Source organism: Dermacentor variabilis, chromosome 2, assembly GCF_050947875.1.
Source record: "Dermacentor variabilis isolate Ectoservices chromosome 2, ASM5094787v1, whole genome shotgun sequence".
Classification (NCBI taxonomy): Eukaryota; Metazoa; Arthropoda; class Arachnida; order Ixodida; family Ixodidae; genus Dermacentor; species Dermacentor variabilis.
This window is the reverse complement of record NC_134569.1, coordinates 113,621,780-113,642,345: the sequence shown is the minus strand read 5'-3', so window position 1 is coordinate 113,642,345 and position 20,566 is coordinate 113,621,780. Positions and strand designations below refer to the sequence as shown.

Genomic DNA, 20,566 nt, shown 5'->3' with positions numbered 1-20,566 from the left:
ACAGGATATCCAGTTGGCGGTTTCGTCATCGCTGGCTTGTATTCCATTCACGCGACGCCGCATCTCCACTGCAGCCCCGAATAGAGAGGCGTTAGCCTGCCGCATGACACATGTGCACAGCTAATGCACGGACCACCGCTAAGAGCAAGGAGAGAAAGGAGGCGAACGTGGGCTCTTTGTGAAGCGCCATCGTTTTAAACGGCTCACGAGGACATCGCAAAAGAAAAAAACTAAATTTAGAAGGTCGGAACGAAAGCCGACTTGTTTTCGGTTTTCACGAGGACACGCTGCTGACTCACTTGAGGAGTGAGGCAGCGAGAGAAATATGAGTGTGCTTCGTGTAAGGCAGCTAAAGAAAGTTATTTACGCTGGGCACATTCTCCGTGCAACAATTCTGGTATCAGTATTTGCCGAAGCTACTTGCCGATAGACACTTCTGACGCAGTGCAGAACTATAGGTAAGTTATACTATCAGGTAGCTAGGTTATCAGATATTTTCGTGCAGGAACTAGGAATTGCTGATAAATAATGACATTTCCGGCAACCAAACAATGCTCACTGGACTGTAATCATGGCATTAAAAGAAAACTTTCGCGGCGGTTTTTAAGAGCATGCACTGTTTATTTATTGTCTCTGAAGTTCGTGAAACAGTCGCGCAATCTCAAGTGAATGATCTTATCGTGCGACGTGCCTGTAAAACACGTCTCTTGGAATACCTGCAAGAAGTATGCAAAGTGATGTTCGTATATCGAATGCAAACGCATCTGTATCTCGAGCGTGAAGAGGAGCAAGACTCTTGGTCAAGTTTAATGTCCTCTAGCTCTTGTTGCTTCCTGTAATAGACAGTAAATAAGGTGGGGTCCAATACATAAAGCTTTTCATTCGTAAGTGCTCTTTGGCATTGACCACGAATATTGGCTGAAATCTGCACTTTCGAACAGCACTAGCGTAAGAGTTGTTCGTGAATACAGGCCCTGAAGCTCAAACTGTTTGATACCTAAGGGCACAGAAAGATTGCGTATTGAATGACGGAATGCGTTTTGTGCCTTCCAGTTCTTGGTCGTGCAAAAAGAACGGAAGAAGTAAATTAACTGAACATAATGTAAGCGACGAAAGAAATGAGGACAAGATGGCTGAGAAGGGCCAGTCAAACACTGCAGGCATGCAGAGCCAAGCACAGAACGTGGGAGCAGCCGAGCCGAGGCCTTCGGTATATGCAAACGTGCGCCTCCGATTTCACGCGAACGATTGCTCCAATCGTATTGCTAATGGATCCAGAAGGGCAACCCTACACGCTCGATCGTGAGCGATGACATGCCCTCGCGCAAAGGCACGCGCACGCGACTCATCGCGTCGTTCGCTTTCGTTCTGTCGCAGCCAAGGACGCGGACGAGGGCGGTGATTTTTCTCGTTCGCTTCGGAGGCGTATTTCTCCGACGCAACCGGTTTTCTTGAGGGCGTTCGGCAACGAGCACGCTCCCCGCCGCCGCGTCGTGAACGTCGTCGACGTGGTCGGTACCGCCGCCGAGCGGCCAGAATTGTCGCTGTCGCGACACGAATGGCAGCGAACATCCGCCGCCGGCTTCCGACCGACACGTGAGCCGCAGTGCCAAGGACTCTCGGCGAGGCGTAAACACAGTGACCACGGCGGGAACTTTCTACGCGGATATCTCGAAGCGGCACTGTAAGTTCATGGTTACAAGACCGCACGACGTCGTTATCTTTTTTTCCCCCTTACCGTGTTAGCGAATGATTCTCTACCACCTCTTGCTGCGAGGCAAGAAATGCCTCGCCTGTGGCGTTTCGTGCACGCATATCACGCCTCACTTTCAAGGACAGTATTGGCGCCGTTTCTAGGAAGACATTTTTCAAGAGTCCTATACGGGCTTGTACGCCCTCTTCTGTATGCGTGTTGATAACACCTTGCGAGGAGAAAATTTGTCGCAGTCTTTCGACTCGAATAATATTATTTGACTTTGATAAGCAAGAAAGAAACAATATTTCTCGTTCTCCCATTTATCGCAATGCTTGGTTAATTTCGTCACACCTACGCGAGAATGCGGAAACGCTTTCATTGCAGTACAGAAAGGCCCTCAATTGCGGCAGAGCTTGAATCAAATCCGCAAGTTAATAGTACGCGTAAGCAGGTGGTTTCTTTTACAATAAACGTTGCGAAAGGTAAACTGTCCTTATTTAAAACATGAATTGCTTATATAGGCGAAGTTAACGAAATTTTTAACAAGCTCTGTTAGATGATCGTCAATTTCGCCCACCTCACAAAGTCTTGCGAAACACCGCACATAATAAGTGGTCGGCAGTTTAGCGAAGCAAGAATAAGGAAATGCAGCCACAAGAAATAGTGCGCTACTATAGTAGAACCATACGTTGACTAAAGCTCTTTTTGGTCGCTAGACCGCTGTTATATATACTTAACAGACTATAACTCAGTCAGTGCCCGCACATGTTATGACTCGAGAAAAAAGAAAGAAATGTTTTTTTTTCTTTTTAGCGATATTCGATCTATGTCATTGATCCGTGTTCGAACGCGACACTGCCACTTGCGAAACTATCGTTGTGTCAGAAGAAAGCGCACGTGGTATTTCCTACGACAAACAGGAAGTGCGTTGACCGTGAAGGCCATGATCGTATGGCCAACCGCAATGGCCTACTTGCTCACGCTAGCCGAGGGACCGAGAAGGCGACAGTGCGTAGAGCAGAAATTATCTTCGTCCTTTCTCAGGCGTGTTGCTTTCTCGTCCTCGATCTTTACAAGACGAAGCCTTGACTGTAGAATCAGAATGAATCATCTAGCCCAAGCCAAAGTTTTTTTTTGTTCACTTTCAAGAAACTGAGGCTTATAAAAGCGGTAACGCAACACATTAATAAAGGCAACATTACGTCAAATGAAGAATAACTTTCAAATATACAATAATGAAACCAAGAGACTAGGAAAATTAGATAGGAAAACGACAAAATTAAGGAAGATTCGGTTGGCGGGTTTTTTTGTCTTGAGAACTGTAGAGAGAAAAACGATGATGAGCCTGAATAAAGGAAAAGGAATTTCTGCTCAGCATACGCAAGGATGGCCCGTCGTAAGATATAATACGTCTACTGCCTCATTAAATAAGGCAATTTAACAGTAGTTCTCACTGAGAAAGAGGGCAACAAGAGAGAGAGCTAGAGAGCAACGGACATCTTCGAGAGATATCGATGATGTCATAGCATTCAGTTTATGCTTAAATCAACTTTCGGATAGAATCAACTATCTGTTTTGTCACGTTATCGCTAATATAACCACTCTAGCATTTGGGTGCTGCAGTAAAAAAGAGAACGAAAAAGATGAGCTACAGACAGCTCTACCCTGTATCTGTTTCTATCCTTCGGTATTGCTTTTATTTTTTTTTAGCGCAGAAAAAAGTAAAGGTGGAATGCGATAGCTGAGAAATCCACCTGAATGGGTTATGGCTACTACAAAAAAAGTTGAAGGAAACAAAACTGGATTTCAGAAGAATGCACAACAACAGCGCGTGTGAATGCTCTGTAGCGAGTTAGATTTTTAGTAGAGTGACATCGATATTCACGTTAACATGCGCGAATAGTATCACAACTACAACGCGTGTGTTTGCGTGTCTGTTGTGTCTACGTGTGCGTGTGTTTACAAAATCCGAAACGAGGAGGAGAATAGAAAGCGACGCAAAATAAAAAAAAAAGGAATGGTAGGTGACTCTAATCCTCTTAGCGGCACTCGCACCTCGGCGTTGGTGTTCTTATAGGTTAACTTTAGGGGAACGCAACGCACGAACGGAACTCGGAGGCAACAGGTTTTCATTAATTAGCCGGTTAAATATCATGCCACCTTCCTGTGTGTGACATCATTAGTAACGTCATTACTACCGCTTTCTACCTCTGGGTTTCCAGGAATTTCGCCGAAGTCGTACTCACATTGCGGGTCTCTAAAATCTGCAATTCTGTGCTTTGGTGTACGGTAATCTGTTATTTAAAATTAATTCTAATCATACCAAACACTTCAGCAACTCAACTTGTGACTAAACTTACGCGCTGATATCATATCTCTAATGAAACCCACGGATTTTGTACTGTACTATTCTTTTTCTGATTTATTTTGAATTTCGCCCCCGTTCGTCTCAGTGATTTTTAATTAATTATAATTATTCTAGACACTTCAGTAACTCAACTTGCAACTAAACGTGTGATCTGATAGCATATCTAATGAAACCCATGAATTTTATAGTCTACTATTGTTTTTCTACTTTTTTCTGATTTATTTTGAATTTTCTCCGCGGTTGTCTCAGGAGGTGAACCGTAAGTGCTGCGCAAGAAACAAGAGTGCCACTCGATGCTTGTGCCACTCAAAAGAACAAGATATGTGCGCGTTCGTATTTGCGAGCGCGTGTTTTTTTCGACTCTACTTTCCACGAGCGGAGCAGGTCGTATTTCGATATTCTCGCTAAGCAGTCATATTGAGCGGAGCGTTCTTTAAAGTATTAAAATATTGTGGTATTAATCTAAGCCCAATAAAAATTTTCGATGCCCTAAGCCGACCGTCCCTCCGCATCCTGTCCCCAAACACACCTAAAAAGTCCTCACATAATTCGTTTGTGGCAAAACGTTCTCGCTTAATCAAACACTAGCTTTCAAACACTACTAGTATGAGACTTCCCATGACATTGTTATTTTAATTAAGGTATTCCCATGTGGCGCTTCATTAGCTCTTTAATTTTGTAGTTGGATTTTGTCACAACTATCGGCCGTTCTTTAGTAAGAACAAAGTTTATTAACAAAAATGATCAAAAACAATACATTCCGATTTGTAGGGCAAGGCCCTTGACGACGCGATTAGATGGTATCATTGCTGAACGCTTCAATTCTTTTTGTATGGATGGCAGCGCTGTGATTCTCTTAACATCAGTAAAACAGATAAATAAAATCTGCGCCGTCATGCAATGTAGACGGCGCAGATTGTCATCTACATATTGCACAATGCTTGAAATCAGAAATATTTCTCTTCCTTTTTTACAACTATAACATTCAACGTTATCTTCTCCAATTAAATCCGAACAGAACCTTCAGAAAAAAGGCCTGCAAGTTTAAGCATGTACATTCATACATGTGGCGCTTTCTAACGCACTATGGCTGCACACCCGTCACACATTATTCTGACACCTCTCCTCCCTGACATCGGAACTCCTCCCGCCCTCCGCCCCCTTTTTCTTTTGTTTAAACAACTTGGAGGCAATCTTTGCACTATCAACATCCCCGCACACTGGCCCAAATGAGCAATTTTCTTGCCGTTATTCGTACTTTTCAGCACTATTGACTTCTAGGCGGCTTGCATCCTTAAACAATGGAAATTAATTATGTGTCCTTGCCGTTCCTTTCATAGAGCACACACTTTCCCAGGATGCTGCGGTTACTAGCATTCTGCCTCGCAGTGGTCGTCGCCAGCAGCCAAAGTAAGCATTCTTTATTTTAAAAAAAATTGTCGTACAATATTTTAATCTGTGTCTGAAAAAATCGGAGTGCCGCTTAACCTGCTGTGGTCTCTCGTTTGTGTGACTTTCTCGTCCACACTAACGCCAGAGCTATGATGCATCAGCAAGCGGTTCATACAGCTATACAGACGAAGTTCTCCCTATTGCTGAGCAGCAGCACATACCCCTCCAGGTTTCCAGTGCTGACATCAGTTTTCACGTGACAGTTTTCAGTATACATGTCATTTCTTGTTGAGAATATACTTCAGGCATATGGCCATGCCTTTAACAAAAATTAACGGTAACTTTAACCGTCAATCGATACTCAATCACATTTTTTTTTAATACGTGAAAGTTTAATAAGTGAAGCTGCTTATTTCACCCGCAACAGTGCGTGTATTTTCGTGGCGACATATGCAGCCCACTTATCATAACTTAAACGATGACAACACAGAAACAAAATTTCAGGGTGAAACATTCGGCAGCCATAAATGTATTAGTACTTAGTACATAAATGTATTAGTAATTCGAGTGTCAGCTGTTACGTAGTCAAAGTAACTCGGTGGTACCGTAGATAATCCAGTCCCGTATTAAAAAAGACGTCTTATGCTAGAAATTTTTGCAAGACCCCTTTGAAGACAATCCTGTTACTTAGCACACATTATCACACAGAACAATAAATAGTGCTATAATTTGTCAACCTTATTTCTTTTCATAACGCGCTCGCCTAAAAGCACTACACGAAGAAACAAGACGGTGCAGTGCTGTCAACTTGTGCTTCCGTCTTGTTTCTTAGTGTAATGCTTTTAAGTCAGTGCGTTCTTAAAGCCAATGATTAGCGAACATTGCTGGCCAGTAGGAAACAGCACTTATGAATGTACAGGTTTGTGTGTTCTACCCCTGGTCTTTTCGGCAAAGAAATTCGAGAGAACATCTACTAAGTAAAACGAAACTAACTACATCCCAAATGTACGTCACTTTTATGGCAGTTCGCTTTTACAGCCCGCGACTCCACAACGTATCTGAACGCTGATAAATTTCGCATCTGCAGGAACACACATCTCTTTCTTTCCCACAATACGCTCCTTTCAGATGATGGAAAAGTTATGTTAGATGTTGGGGTTATTGTATAGGTTGTTATGGTGTAGGTGCAGACACGTAACTATCTAATCGGTACTACAGAGCAGAGAACTGCGTAAAATTACTGGAATGCAGTTGTCTATAACACTTTGTTTTGTTTCATCTTACACACGCACACGCATGTACGCACACGCATGCACGCACACACATCGCATCGTATTGCTTCATGAATTGCTTCGTATTGAGTTTTGTTTCCAATGGTGCATTGAAGAAAATACTCCAGACCTATCCTTCTAAGAGTCACAATCTTTTATCTCCTTAAGTGACTGATGATTATATTTTTATATTCGTCAACCGTGCGGTAATTTGCTCAATTTCTGGTGCATGTTAACTCCTAAATAGATAAATAAAATAGGTATCATAGCGCCGAATCAAAACTTTACTTGTTGCATCTTTGTCCTCAAAACAACAGCGAAACTTCGATGCATGAAAGGCCACAAAATGAGCAAATCTGACACTCGGGGAAAATATATTGCCACAAAGCAGTAGTAACATAAGTAGTACACCCGCAAGGAAATAGGCGGTAACAATCCAACGTAAAGTCTGTAGGCTCTGACGTCATCAGTATCTCAACGATGACTCTGTTCAAATGTCGGCGCCTAATATCAGTAAATTTATTTATCTTCCTCCTATTTTTTAACCCCTCGTCTCGTCAATCACTCTGGCAGGATCGTCCACCACCACAGAGCGCTACGAGGATACCCTCTACAAGTTCCTTGACCTTCTAGAAGATGATGACCCTTCACGTTCGTGTTTATTTTTTCTTTATAATTCTACTTCTGAGCGTCTTATGGTTTATTTCAAACTGTAGCATTCCCTTGACTGATTGAGTATTCCGCATGCAGGTGTCCCCGGAGCGCCCGTATTCCCGGGACCAAGAAACACCTACAGACCGAGCTGTGAGTCCTATTTTGTAGATGAAGAAAACAAACAAAAGAGTTATTTTTTAAACAATATATCTGACAGGAATCCCACCTGTTTGCCAACCAATGATTTTCTTTACTTGTAGAAATAGAAATGTTGAAGATCTCGAATATAGAATGAAATCATGAAAATTGAAGTGTGATAGGTACGTGTGTGGAATCGTTTAAAAGAATGCGTCAATTTTATCACCTCCACTCACGTGCCTGACCTTTTTATGTGAGAACAGCGGGCAGGAGGCTGACAGTAAATGAAGACTTCGTAGATGGGACCTGGCTATTTCGGCATTGCGCACGTTCTGTTTTTCTTTATTTGCCACAAACGAAGAGGCCCGCATTGTGGCTCACGAGTGGCTAGAATTCTTGTGCACTGGTTTCTAAGGGATGTCTCGGTAATAAGCGTGGTTGCAATATGTGCTTTATTGATGGAACGCTTTTTACATCACCCGATTTGGTTACTTTGATCGTTGAGCAAAAGCTATTCTTTGTAGAGAAGCATGCGGCAACACAATATCTGCCAACATTTTCCAATTTTATCCAATAGGTCACTTACACCCTCGGCAATATCGAAACCATCGTTTTTCTCTCAATTCTCTGTTTTCTTTCTCTCTCAATTGCAGTACCTCGAGTGCCTCCTCCGGTTCCACCAAGACGCATATTCAGGCCAGCCAGACCGATTCCCCGTGGTAAGTTTTCCGTCATTGTTCATTAAGCGATGCATCCCTGGCAAAACAGGAAGAGAGAGGAAAGCTGGGCTATATACTTAAAACGGATTCGTGGGTTCAAATTTACAACGAAATTAAGATGTCGACGATTGTAAAGATGGGCACACGGAGGAGCGCTGTCACACAATTGTTTTGTTTTTAACTGGAAAGCAACAAAACAGTTAACCCACAAGCGTGTATGCATAACAGCAGAAAGAAGGGAAATAAAAACAAGACATTAAGCAACGTACTCACGAAGATGTTCAATCTCTTTTTGAAATAGGTCAAGAGAGGGTTGCTTTATGCACGAGTGGTTCTTGTAGATATGTGGAAAGCCTCGGTAATTTTCCCTGCACGCTGATTGTAGAATTGGCACGGCACTCGCACGTGCGGCAATGAGCGGCTAAGAAGTGTTGTGTTTTATGTTGTTTTATGTTATTCTTGTGCTCGAGGAGGCAGATGCTCAGACATCTCCCACAATCTAAGATTCGCACCATGACAGCAGGATCTTATATGCTAGACCTTCCGAAGACAGAGCTTCTTCAATATTTCCGACAACAAACTCAATCGCCTAAGAAATGCAATAAAAAACAAAACGACACAAGATATAAAGAAAAAAACACAAAAAGACGTAAACTAGGCCACGCATAGGCCTGCCATTCCAGGCTGAAAGCAGGTGCTATAGTATGCGCTCAGTCGGAGGACGCCAAAGATCAGCAGTACATTATAACCCAACCTTGCACGCAGCGTAAATTACGAGCACATCAGTACATCTAAATACATTCTTTAGCGTGCCCCTTCCACCTCTTTCAGAAAAACAAATGACGAAAAAAGACACTCAAGTTAAGAACATGGGCAATAGTCACACACCGATCACATGCACAGTCGGGAGCAAAAGGTTGCCCCCGACTGTAAATTATTTTTCATTTCTTTTTGCGTCGCTGTGCCAAATGGAATTCTCTCTATGCATTACCTAGGCCAAAGAGGCGAACGTAAGCTGTGCCAATTTGTTTCCAGACTTCTTGCTCGCGACTGTACATGTTAACACAATTCAGCCCCCAATGAGGTCACTGCAAGAAAGTCACGAAGTGCCGTGAGAACACGTACTTGTCCCTTTTCGGTTCGACAGATGTTACAACATTTAACCATGGAGCGGTGCGTCGTTCCGAGGGAGCAATGCTTAACGAGCCAGGAACCGCACGCACCAGGTCCCTCGACAGAGCTCCTAGCAGCTGAGGATTGCGCACTGCGCGTTTTAAATGTTTTATAATTCCCTACTTAGCTCCACAAAACTGCTCCAGTGACTCACAAAACTAAAGGAAATACGGGAACAGGGGGGGGGGGGGGGGGGAGGGTTAGGAGCAGGTGCTTCTGGATGGCCACTGTGTACCTTAGCGTGATTTGTTAGTATCGAATCTAGAAGTATTTCTCAAGTAAATGTGAACTAGCTAGTTGTAGACACCTCACTAGCACTGCATCAAAACTTGTTCTTTGGGGTCGCTCTTTCCTTCATCATTTTAAAAGTGAAGCAATCCTTGAGAACATCTCCCCACCCTCCCCGGACTTTCGTGACCCTGGCTGCTGGCTGGGTGCTGATGTTGCTGTTGTCTTGCCTAATAGCTCACACTTAAAGAAAATTAGTTACGTGCTCGATGCAGGGGTCGAACCTTGTTCCTCCAGCATAGCAGCCATTGCGCTAACGATTATGTCACAAAAGTTTTTGTTTTCTTTCATGGCGTTTATTTAGGCACGCATGACTCCTGCGCGAAACAGACAGATAACCGAGCTACGAAGTCTCTTCTACTTGCGCGGCGACGAATTGAAACAAACACGGAGCACAACAGAGTTTTTCTGCGTTATTGAAACGCGCAGCTCAGATTGCGGTCACTCTTCACAAGAAATAGTGAAACGGTAGTAAGGATAAGTACTTTATCATTACAGAACGGCAATCTGGACGAAATTCATTTTTTTCGTATAGATGTTTCAGTTGGACAATGATTTCAATGAAGATAGCCGATCAAATTATGGTTCGGCATTTCGACCGAACGTGCGTGTTTTCTAGAGGCTATGTATTCCAATGAGCCGAAACATGTCAAAGGGTAGAACGTCACAATAGGGTTGCAGCAGATATCGCAGGGAATAAGGATTTATATCAAAGTCTTTGTGAAGAGTTCGTTCAAGCACATCCCGAAACAACATAGCATCCCTGTAGCCTATAAAACAATGTTCGATCGTTTCAAGTACGTCACACAGGTGGCAATTAATGGACGTCATGAAAATGTCTCTTGAACCAAGCCATGTCCTGGCAGGCAAGGCTTCAGAATGTAATATTAAAAAGAAATGTTTAAGGCGAAAGCATTAAATGGCTGATTGTAATGGCCCACACCCGCAAAAAAAAGCGGCGTCTAGTCTGATGAGACAAAGAACTATCATGATCAGGAATCGAGCATACCCCCGTAAGAAAGCAAAAATGCAATGGCTGAATATGAATAGAGAAACGAAAAAAAGAATGAAGGAAGCAAAGAAAGAATGAGAGAAGGAATGAAAGAAGGAACGGAAGAAAGCACGATTCGAAGAACAAATAAAGAAGGAACAACGAAATAAAGAAAGACGGGAAGACAGGAAGAACGCAATAACCCCTAGGTAGTGCATAAGGTGCTCGCATGTGTCGTTGAAGAGGTCGAACTACAGTACCATACGTTTACTTCACACTGTGGTTTATTATGTCTTGCAAGAAGCCTGACCCCTTCAATCGTGTAAATTATGGCACTATACATGCGTGCACCAGGCTTACAGGAGTGTAACATGCTGCCGACCTTTATGTTGGTACATTGAGGCCGAGGCATTTTACGCACACGGGCTAGTACACCCTTTCCTGGCAGGCCAAAGTATGTTGGGCGGTAATGTGGTGGCGGGAATAACATAGATATCAAATCTCTGTAAAACTGTTTTCTCGTGGTACACAGTACAAATATTCATTTGTGAACCTCACTGTTAAAAAACGAACCAAGAAATACACTTCACGCATAAAACCCCAATGACATGCTCGCATAGAAAAATTTGATGAGCCCACTAGGTTAGGTAACACATTTCCTTAGGTTGACCTGCAAGAAAGTTCGAACTATAAGGTGAGAACTGTCACGAAAAAGCAAGCAGGGAGACACCAAGTGACACACGCACAGATGTACTAAGCTCAGCCCACCTGCTCTAACCGGCCTGAAAAGATTACCTAGTCTCATATCTTCACAATTTGAAGACGATATGAATGTCTCAAACATGCGGTGAAAACGTTCAATGTAAGATCTGGCACATAGGAGTACTTGTAATACATAGCAAAGTTTTGTTGCCCAGAACGTGTTGCATGCCTCAGCTTGACCAAAAATTGAAAGGTTGTCCGGTATAAAAGATTTAACGTAACATTCAAGGGCTAGAACTTTCTCTTTCGAATAGTGTTCACTTAACTTGTGTGTATTTAATGGAACACGAAGGTATATTGAGGGCACCAGAGATACACTCTATTCCGGCAAAGGGAGTTGATGTACACCACCATGACCCAAACCACTGACCTGAACTTTTTGAATAGTTCATATGTACGCCTGAAACAATACCAAATCGCTCCACGTTACCTACAATTTGTTCAATGCTCGGTTTTTATTTGCAGGAAAAAAACAATACTGCTTGTGTATGCTAGTACTTTCACCTGCTTTCCTAACAGGCTGTAGTCATGAATGCAACCAGATTGAAGAATACTCAAGCACAGCTGCTCCAAATAAAGAGAAAACAGGAAAGGCGACATAGGACAGCCTCGTTTGGCAGATCATTGGATGAATATAAGCTCCGAGAGATGGCCATTCACTATCAAGCGCGTAGAACAATGTTTATAACAAAGTTGCACTCCTTTTAGCAAAGTAGAATCAACGTTAGCTTGTTGTAGAAGAGAAAACAGAACTGCATGAGAAACACGATCAAATGCTTTTGCGAAGTCAATTTGAAGTAATGCAAGTATCTCATAAGCGTTTGAACAATAATCAAGAATAGTACAAGCGATATGGGCGTTGTTTTATATAGAGTGTCCCTTCAGTCCACACTTTTGGGTAGGTCCAATAAGGATTGACATTGCAATCGTAACCTCTCAGACAAAATTTTGGCACAAATTTTGTAGTCAGCACTGCATAACTTTATGGGCCTGCAGCCCAAACATGACGTAGTTTTTAGGCGAAAGCCTTGTATGTCTCATAAGCCAGTCGATATTGAGGGAAAACGCGTCGACGACACGAAAGGTACAAAAAGGGTACGAACCCTTGACTTTTTGTGGTAGTCGAACCCCGGCCATTTGTGGGAGACGAACCCGTGACTTTTGGTCTTCATGAAGACAAAGTTAGTGAAGGTGAAGGTGAAGGACTATGAAACGGTCTTGCCTTCGACACCCTTGGTGAAAGTTCTCATTAGAATGGGACAAAGATTATTCTTAAATGCTTTATAAGGTTCACCGGAAGTACCGCCAGAACCTGAGGTTTTTGATAAAGACAGTTGATCTATGGCAAGCTCGACCGCTTGCAGAGTAAGAGGACCGCTTATAGAAGAACACTCTTTATCTCTTAAAGGGCTTATAAGAGAGATGAAATTGTTTTGAAGTTCAGCTTCATGAGTATGTTGATTAGCGCTAAACAGTTCTGTGTAGCAATTCTCAGATTGTATCCTAATATCATCTGTACTTGTTACTAAGCTGTCATTAGAGTATATTTGTGATTTTTTCGTTCGACTTTGCGTAGCGATGCTCATCGAGCAAAGCCTGACCGGTTGGTTTCTCTAAATTTATAGCACAATTGTTGCGCAATCGAATACGGGCACCTTTGTTGCATTCTGCGTCGTGTTTTTTGAGCTGACATTTTACGTTGGCAATTTGTTCAATGCATGAACCGGGTATCTCACACCCTAACTCATAAAACTTTTTAAGACTTTTCACCGACACATTTTCTTCGTTCGTTCTTTAAAAGTACCCCGTAGAGCTTAGTTCTATAGCGACTGTGCGCACCTCTTGCATAAACAGCTCCAATGCAGCAAATAAAGACAAATCAGCCACAAAGCAAGTCGTCAAAAGCATTGTGCACACGGATTCCAAATTCCTTATCCCTGATATGTGTGCAGTTAAGCCTCCAAAGGGCCCAATGAGGCCGGAATTTACCATTAGAATCTTCACCTAGTCGGGTTACAACTACACAATGGTCTGAAAATGTTACTAGTTTGGTAGACCAAGAAAGCCCACAGGGTAGGAGCGTTGAAGAAACATTAATTCTATCCAGACGTGCATGAGAGCTTCTTTGAAGGTGCGTGTACGAACAATTTGCCTTGTATGAGGCGTCAATGTTAACGAATCCAGTCATTTCAGTAATCCGAGCAAACTGTAACTTTTGCGAACGGCTGGAATGCTTCGCGTATATCTATACACATCTTCCACCCCCTCTGACAGCCCCAGGAGCTTCATTATGCCACAATCGCACGTACAAATCTATCGTACTAACTCCAAGTAGGTTTCTTTAACTGGAACGCCTTTTGTGTGTGTGTCTCCATGTGCGTGTCGTTCTTTTTTTGCGTTTTCCTCTCTGTCATCTTTCTAACCCCTATCCCCCATCCCTAGTGTAGGGTAGCAAACCGGAGACTCATATCTGGTTAACCTCGCTGTCTCTCCTCTTCGTTCCCTCTCTCTCTCTTTAGATGCGCATCTTGATTATGATGATTTTTTGCACATACCTATCCCGCAGGGTTGACCAAGATAAAGGCGGTATATTCAAAATAAATATGAAGAAATGGAGAAATACAATGCAAGATAAGAGTTCTCACATCGCATAGTACGGGTGCACGAGAGCACTTGCGTTTCCCTTACGCCAAAGACCCAGGAATGAAATGGGGAAATTTGGAGAATTTATTTAGAACGTATAAGGTTGCGCCTAAAAGACGCGGATAAAAAGCAAAGAACGAGGATACACACACATCGCGTGTGTGTGCAACTGTGCGTAGCTTCGTTCCTTGGCTTTGTCCGCATCTTTTACGCGCAACGTTGCACGTTCTAATGGAACACCAACACGCCCAAGGAGAAACCTTAGTGAAGCATTTTACTGACTGCACCACGAAAGCTTACCTTCACGTAGATTCCAAAAACGTGCGTTGAAGATGCATAACTTTTATGCAATACATTTGTTATACACTGTGCTCTGACACGCTAGAACCAACCACGACAAGAGCATTTCGCTACATTTACGTGCCCATATTTATTTTTTCTGCAGTATCCTCCCCGTCGTTACCGGGCGGCACAATCAGAGATGCCAACGCTTATATGGACACTATCGTGCAGCAGAAGATGCTGCGACTCCTGAAGGCCACTCCCAGGCTGTATCCTTCGGCAGTGATTCCGTTCTTCAAGTTTAAGGTACAAAGTTATGGTCGTGTTCACGAACGTGCCTCATCTCGGCGCTCTTCTCCTCCACCGTGTGAAAGGGCAGTCCTGCTCTTCGACTGATATTGTTACTGCATTTTAATTACTATCCGGAACTATTTCTGTGACGCGATTTTGTTTTAATGAGGATTTGTGAAGCTTTCTTGCACAAGGACATCACGACCGAAAATTGCCGAAGACATTGTGAACACCGCTGAACCATGTTAGAATGTGATTAAAGGTACGGCTTTATTGAAGGTGTAATACTAATAACGGGTGATTAAGACGGCTATTATCCAGTATACGAGATCCCGTTGTATTGAATGTGGCCAGAAACTGAATTTCAAAAGAAATTCAACACCTTCAACGCTTACGTGTAGAAAAGGGCGCGAAAGGGCGGCACTCAAGCGACTCCTCATCGAAGGAATTGCGGATGAGCGCAATTGAGGTACATTGGATAATTACGTCGAGGGACACCCGTACGCTCCATCCAGCTGCGAGCCCATCGATTCACCTTTCTTTAGGTTAAGGATCGTGGTTCAGACCAAACTACACGAGACAAACGTTTGGCAATGAATAATAAACGTGTCAGAGCACAGAGTTCTGTGTCAATTTATCTATTGCCGATGTGGGGCCATCGTTGAACAAAAGCTTCTTCAAAAAAATAACCACTTAACCGTATAGTAGTAACCAATAAAAGTGACCGTAAAATAAGGTTGATTGTTTGCTCATAGGCTCTGTACGACCAAGAGAGACCGTTTTGCATGTCCTTCCCGCCTACGGGCTTCCTATAGGTGTTGAAGACGGGCTTCACGAACCGGGATTTGAAGGTGAACATGACCGCGGGCGTATTCCGCGGGTTCGACACGGGCATCCGGCGCTTGGGGGACTGCGACAAGCCAACTCACGTGGGCCGCAACACTAGCGTCAGCTGCACGCTCGACTTCAGTGGCATCACGGCCAGCTTCGTCGCCGTGGTGAGTCAGCAGTGGCACTTCGCGGGTGCATTTGCCGTTTGTCCTCTTGCGTCGTTGCAAAAATAGTTAGTGCACGCATTTTTTTTCGCCCCCGCATGTGTTAAAGGAACGTCAAGGTCACATTCTCTATCAGTCCAGAATGGGAGATGAGGCTTTCAAACCTCCTTATGGTTTCTTTTGTTTAAACGTAGCATCTTAGTAGCGTAAGTTATCATCATCATCATCATTGATCTGCCTGGTTACGCCCACTGCAAGACAAAGGCCTCTCCCATACTTCTCCAACTACCCCGGTCATGTACTAATTGTGGCCATGTTGTCCCTGCAAACTTCTTAATCTCCTCCGCCCACCTAACTTTCTGCCGCCCCCTGCTACGCTTCCCTTCCTTTGGAATCCAGCCCGTAACCCTTAATGACCATCGGTTATCTTCCCTTCTCATTACATGTCCTGCCTATGCCCATTTTTTTTTCTTGATTTCAACTAAGATGTCATTAACTCGTGTTTAGTCCCTCACCCAATGCTCCTTTCTTTCCCTTAACGTTACACCCATCATTTTTCTTTCCATAGCTCGTTGCGTCGTCCTCAATTTAAGTAGAACCCTTTTCGTAAGCCTCCAGGTTTCTGCCCCGTACGTGAGTAATGGTAAGACACAGCTTACTGTATCTGTGACACGTAAGTTAAACAGACGTTTATTGGCTTCAATTTAGCCTTTCAAGGAAAAGTAAAGCGAAACCCCAAATAAGGTAGACATGGGCGCTATAACGTAAAACTACTCCAAACTTTTCTATTCCAATTTTGCAATCAGCCTTCCGCGATTGGTCAAAAACTTTTTGGACCACCACCCTTTCACCTGTCTGTCACGCGACGTCACGAAAACCGCGATAGCTCCCCATCTGATATAACGTGTACACACGGATTATGCATGATTTGACCGAACAAAAGAAAAATAGTTATTTCTGATTCGACGCCTTTTCGCCATTAGCCCTCGGCCATTGGTCAAAAGTTTTCGGGCTGCGCCCACCTCACCGGCCTCTCACGCGACGTCTCAAAACCGCAAAAACTCACTGCGTCAAAGTGACGTGCACGCGATAAAGATGCATTATTATGCCGAACAAAACTGAATTTTCTTCTGAATAGCCGCAGGCTGCCCCGTTCCGAAAGGAATAGAAGATGGCTGCCGCCGATCGCTCAGGCACTGGCTACTCGCACCTCTCGAAGAGCATGGGTTTATTTGCGTGTAATAAAACTTTCTACCTGGCCGTGTAACATTTTCGAGAACTTTCGGCCCGTTTACGACCTCGTTCTGTCAACTCTCCTTTGCTGAGGATCCGTTTTAGCGTCATCCTTAAGCTTCCGTTGCATGCCGCCGCGATTGTCGACGAGCCACCGCAAGCTAAGTAAAGGAAAGCGGATCAATCGCAGGCGCCGGCACCACCCTCTTCATCCCGTTATCGATTTTCAGTGCAGTGGCTCGGCCCTATTGAATGCCTCTCCACTTTAGCGTGCTCCTCGCCTCTTGTGAGCCAATTAGATAACACAAACCGCTCAGTGTAGGCAATGTTATTTGTTTTTCAAACAAACAAAAGTGACCTCCTATGAACGAGGAGAGCGTTTGATTGGTCTGTTCAGAGAACCCGGCGGGTGACACCCGATGCTTGCGTCGGCGGTTACGCAAATTTGACGTCAGGAGATTGGAATAAAAACACATTGGAATAGTTTTACGTTATAGGGCCCCAGGTGAAAAATATATAAGTCGACTAACATGGCACTAGCAGCATACTCACATTATTCTTAACTTAAGGTGATTAACTTAGCAGCGACATCGCCCCTCGCCACCAGTCGGCTAGTAAAGATTTGAATGCATTTCTGCATTTTCTGGGATCGATTAAGTTTTACGCGTGAGCGTATATGTCCCACTTTGAAGATTCGCGATGCGTGTGCATGAAGCTCGGCGATAAGTGTTGGCACAGCGCCAAGTATGAGATAAGCGGCGCAACTGTCACGGCGGATGGTTGCCTACATAAGAATAGCCGAGTGGCGCTGCGGATGACGTCATCAGCACAGATGGCGCAGTTCCAACTCGCACAGGTAGCGCGTTGCGGAGCGGTTGGCTTCAGCGCCATATCTCGGCGCTCGGAGAGGCACGTCATCAGTTCTGTATCGGCGCTTGGAAGAAGCAGTCGGTGGTTCATCACCGTGTAGCGTGAACGGAGAGGGTCCTTCTCGTTATGTTGCAGCTGAACGACGGGAAAAAAGGACCGAGATGGGGGCGAGCCGAAGTTGTCGCTAAACGCCAAGCCCGGGCCGAACGTGCTCGGCAAGACATACACTCGGGGTGTACACTTGCCCAGGAGACCCCGAAGAGCAAGCAGCTCGACTAGCGACAAGACGAGCTTCCCGTCCTGCCCATTGCCGTGCCGGAGTTAACGTGAACGAGAACAAACTATACGATAAACTATACGATTATATAAATAATAGAGTAATTAAATAAACAATGGCGGTAGAAATGAGAGGAAGCACTCCCACGCAAAATACGGGTTCACTTCGTGGAAGTAGTGTCGTTATTTTGTTTTTTCCCGACGTCGTTGAGTGGGGCGGCATCATTCCTTGTCTATGCAAATATGTGCTGTCTGTTCCCCTTGTCTAGCTTGAGCGCTCTTTTCTTATCGCTTCTCTATTTACAGTGCAGCGTAGCCACCAACGCGACGCAACCTCTTAAGCTTCCTTCATTTCTCTTTCCTCTCTCTCTCTCTTTCTCTCTCTCTCTTTCTCTCTCTTTCTCTCTCTCTATCTCAAAAACGGACAACATTACTTCTGCGAGAAGCAGCAAATAAATATACCGTGTTCAACACCTTGGGCGACATTGTGGCTTTTTGCAGACAAAAGGAGACGAGCTGGCCGGCACCATCAAGGCCGTCCCGGTGAACGTGGTGGTCCGCACCGGAACGGCCCGCGTCGAGGCGACGGCCGCGCCGGGCAAGGAGGCCATACTGCGCACGTTCCTCATCGACTACGTCAGTCTGGACGTCGCCCACGGCGCCAACCTGAGCCTCAACGAGGACCGCGACAGGGGCTTCAAGCACCACGTGCGCACGAATGTGGCCAGGGAGTTGGACGCCCTCATGCACGAAGAGTACGCGCCGCTCCTGGGTCGAGCCATCGCCACCACGGAACTGCCGAAGGCCTGACGCATACGCAAGACTGCCCAGTCGAGATTGCTCTCAAACGCCCCTGAAGCTGAAGTCGCGTGCGTCTAGTGCGTGCGTATTTGTAAGAATCTATACGTCGGTTCTTCGGTGGAAAAACGCCGATTATTGGCAGAGAAAATTGAGGGCAACTGTCTCTTTCCGATTTTTGGGCCTGAAATACAGTAGCGGTGACGTCACTTTGTCCTCGCGGATTTCCCACTGTTTTAATCAGCATATGTTGCGAAAACTCGTCTTGTGGTGGAGAAGTCCAGAGAAGTCCAGAAATGTCACCAGGCTGAGTTTTAATTCACTTTTGAACGCAGTGATTACACTACGTTACTCAAATACATATTGGTAAATCAACGGAGTACACAAAAGACGCTGCTGGAAGCTATGACGTCGCGAGGATTTGCTACATGAATCCAAAGGTGATGTTCCGAAGCCTACGCCCCCCCCCCCCCCCCTTGTTTTGTTATAGCGCTCTTTCTATTTTACAGAGGTCATGGTAAGAGAGACAGACCCATCCTCGGTTCTAACTATGTCGAATCTTTACATCTAACTTGTTTCGACATTTCTGTTCAATGTCAACTTGAAGCTTACTCTTCTAGTTTCGACGAAGACAATTTTGTTTTTTTGAGATTGTAGTTTTTTTCAGACACACTGCATTAGGTCTTCGTGTAGGAAAGCATTATGTTCCTCAGAAATTAGCTTCTGAGAGAGACGTAAAGAGAAGTTTCAGCGAATTTGAGTGAACATTGAGCCAGTCCACCACACCCCATAATGTCAAAGACGCTTCGCGCAATCATGTGATATAACAATGTTTGGTCATGCGATTCGAGAGAGTGCATGCTCACGCTGTTAATTACGACAGCAATGATTTTTGAAGCTCTCCGCTCTACGAAGTGGATCGAGCTGAGCGCTGTTTCACGCAAATGTGTCGTGCTAGTCTTTTACTAATTCTAGAACTGTCAAAGAGTCTGCCTTTACTTGTGTTGTCCTTGAAATTAAATGTCCTTTACTGCTCAAATCAAAAGCCATATTTTTCCCATAATTATAATCTCGCGATGGGAATTGACGATCGCCGAGACGCGCTGAGCAGGCTTCTAGGCGATGGTACATTGCCTATTCATGCTGACTAAACGTGTGAAGGGGCTAGCTTGATTTTGCGGAGCTCACAGTTTACCCAGCTGTGATCTGCTTTTGTCACGTTAGCATTTCTTTCTTTTTTTAGCCAACGAGGCATTTATCTCTTTCCGTGGCAGGTTTTATTTCGTGCAAGGCGGGACAGTACGCACAAGTCGAGCAAGTTAAAAGTGTGCATTGTTTCTGAAAGGCATTTGAGTATCTGGTGCTACATGAAACTGACCACGTGCATGAGCTACCAAATAAAGTCTTTTTGATCGTTCCGATTCGAACTTGTGTCTTTACATCTCGCGGTTAACGCGGTAGTGGGGAACGGGGAACAGCTGGACCTGTAGCCAGAAAGCAAATCGCTTACATTTGACTGGTTTGCAAGAACAGCTGTAGATCGGTTGTCCGGGTGGACATAGTACCTAATAAGGCCGCAGCAATCATAATCACTCTATTTTTGACAAAAAAGAACAACAAAATTCGAGAATACAGACAATTACGTCGCCTTGCGAGGTTCAAAGTTTCCAGATCGTCATAGGCGTCAGTTGGAAATTCGAAAGCGCAGTAATCGAGGTGAAATAGA

At 44.4% G+C, this 20,566-nt stretch overlaps 1 protein-coding gene across 1 annotated transcript; it reads left to right on the top strand.

The window, feature by feature from the left end:
• Positions 1–1,435: 1,435 nt before the first annotated feature.
• Positions 1,436–20,261, top strand: LOC142572582 (salivary anticoagulant protein P23-like). Its single transcript, XM_075681799.1, has 8 exons — positions 1,436–1,684; positions 5,405–5,474; positions 7,301–7,378; positions 7,478–7,531; positions 8,173–8,238; positions 14,541–14,683; positions 15,484–15,666; positions 18,544–20,261. The coding sequence occupies exons 2-8, from the start codon at positions 5,423–5,425 to the stop codon at positions 18,850–18,852; spliced, it is 885 nt and encodes a 294-aa protein (XP_075537914.1). The 5' UTR covers positions 1,436–1,684; positions 5,405–5,422; the 3' UTR covers positions 18,853–20,261.
• Positions 20,262–20,566: the final 305 nt, after the last annotated feature.

Excerpts from the sequence above, each read along its gene's own strand:
- LOC142572582 (XM_075681799.1), top strand. The coding sequence starts at position 5,423 with ATGCTGCGGTTACTAGCATTCTGCCTCGCAGTGGTCGTCGCCAGCAGC. Across the intron at positions 5,475-7,300 it reads GGTCGTCGCCAGCAGCCAAA|GATCGTCCACCACCACAGAG; the intron begins GTAAGCATTCTT and ends TCACTCTGGCAG. Across the intron at positions 8,239-14,540 it reads AGCCAGACCGATTCCCCGTG|TATCCTCCCCGTCGTTACCG; the intron begins GTAAGTTTTCCG and ends TTTTTTCTGCAG.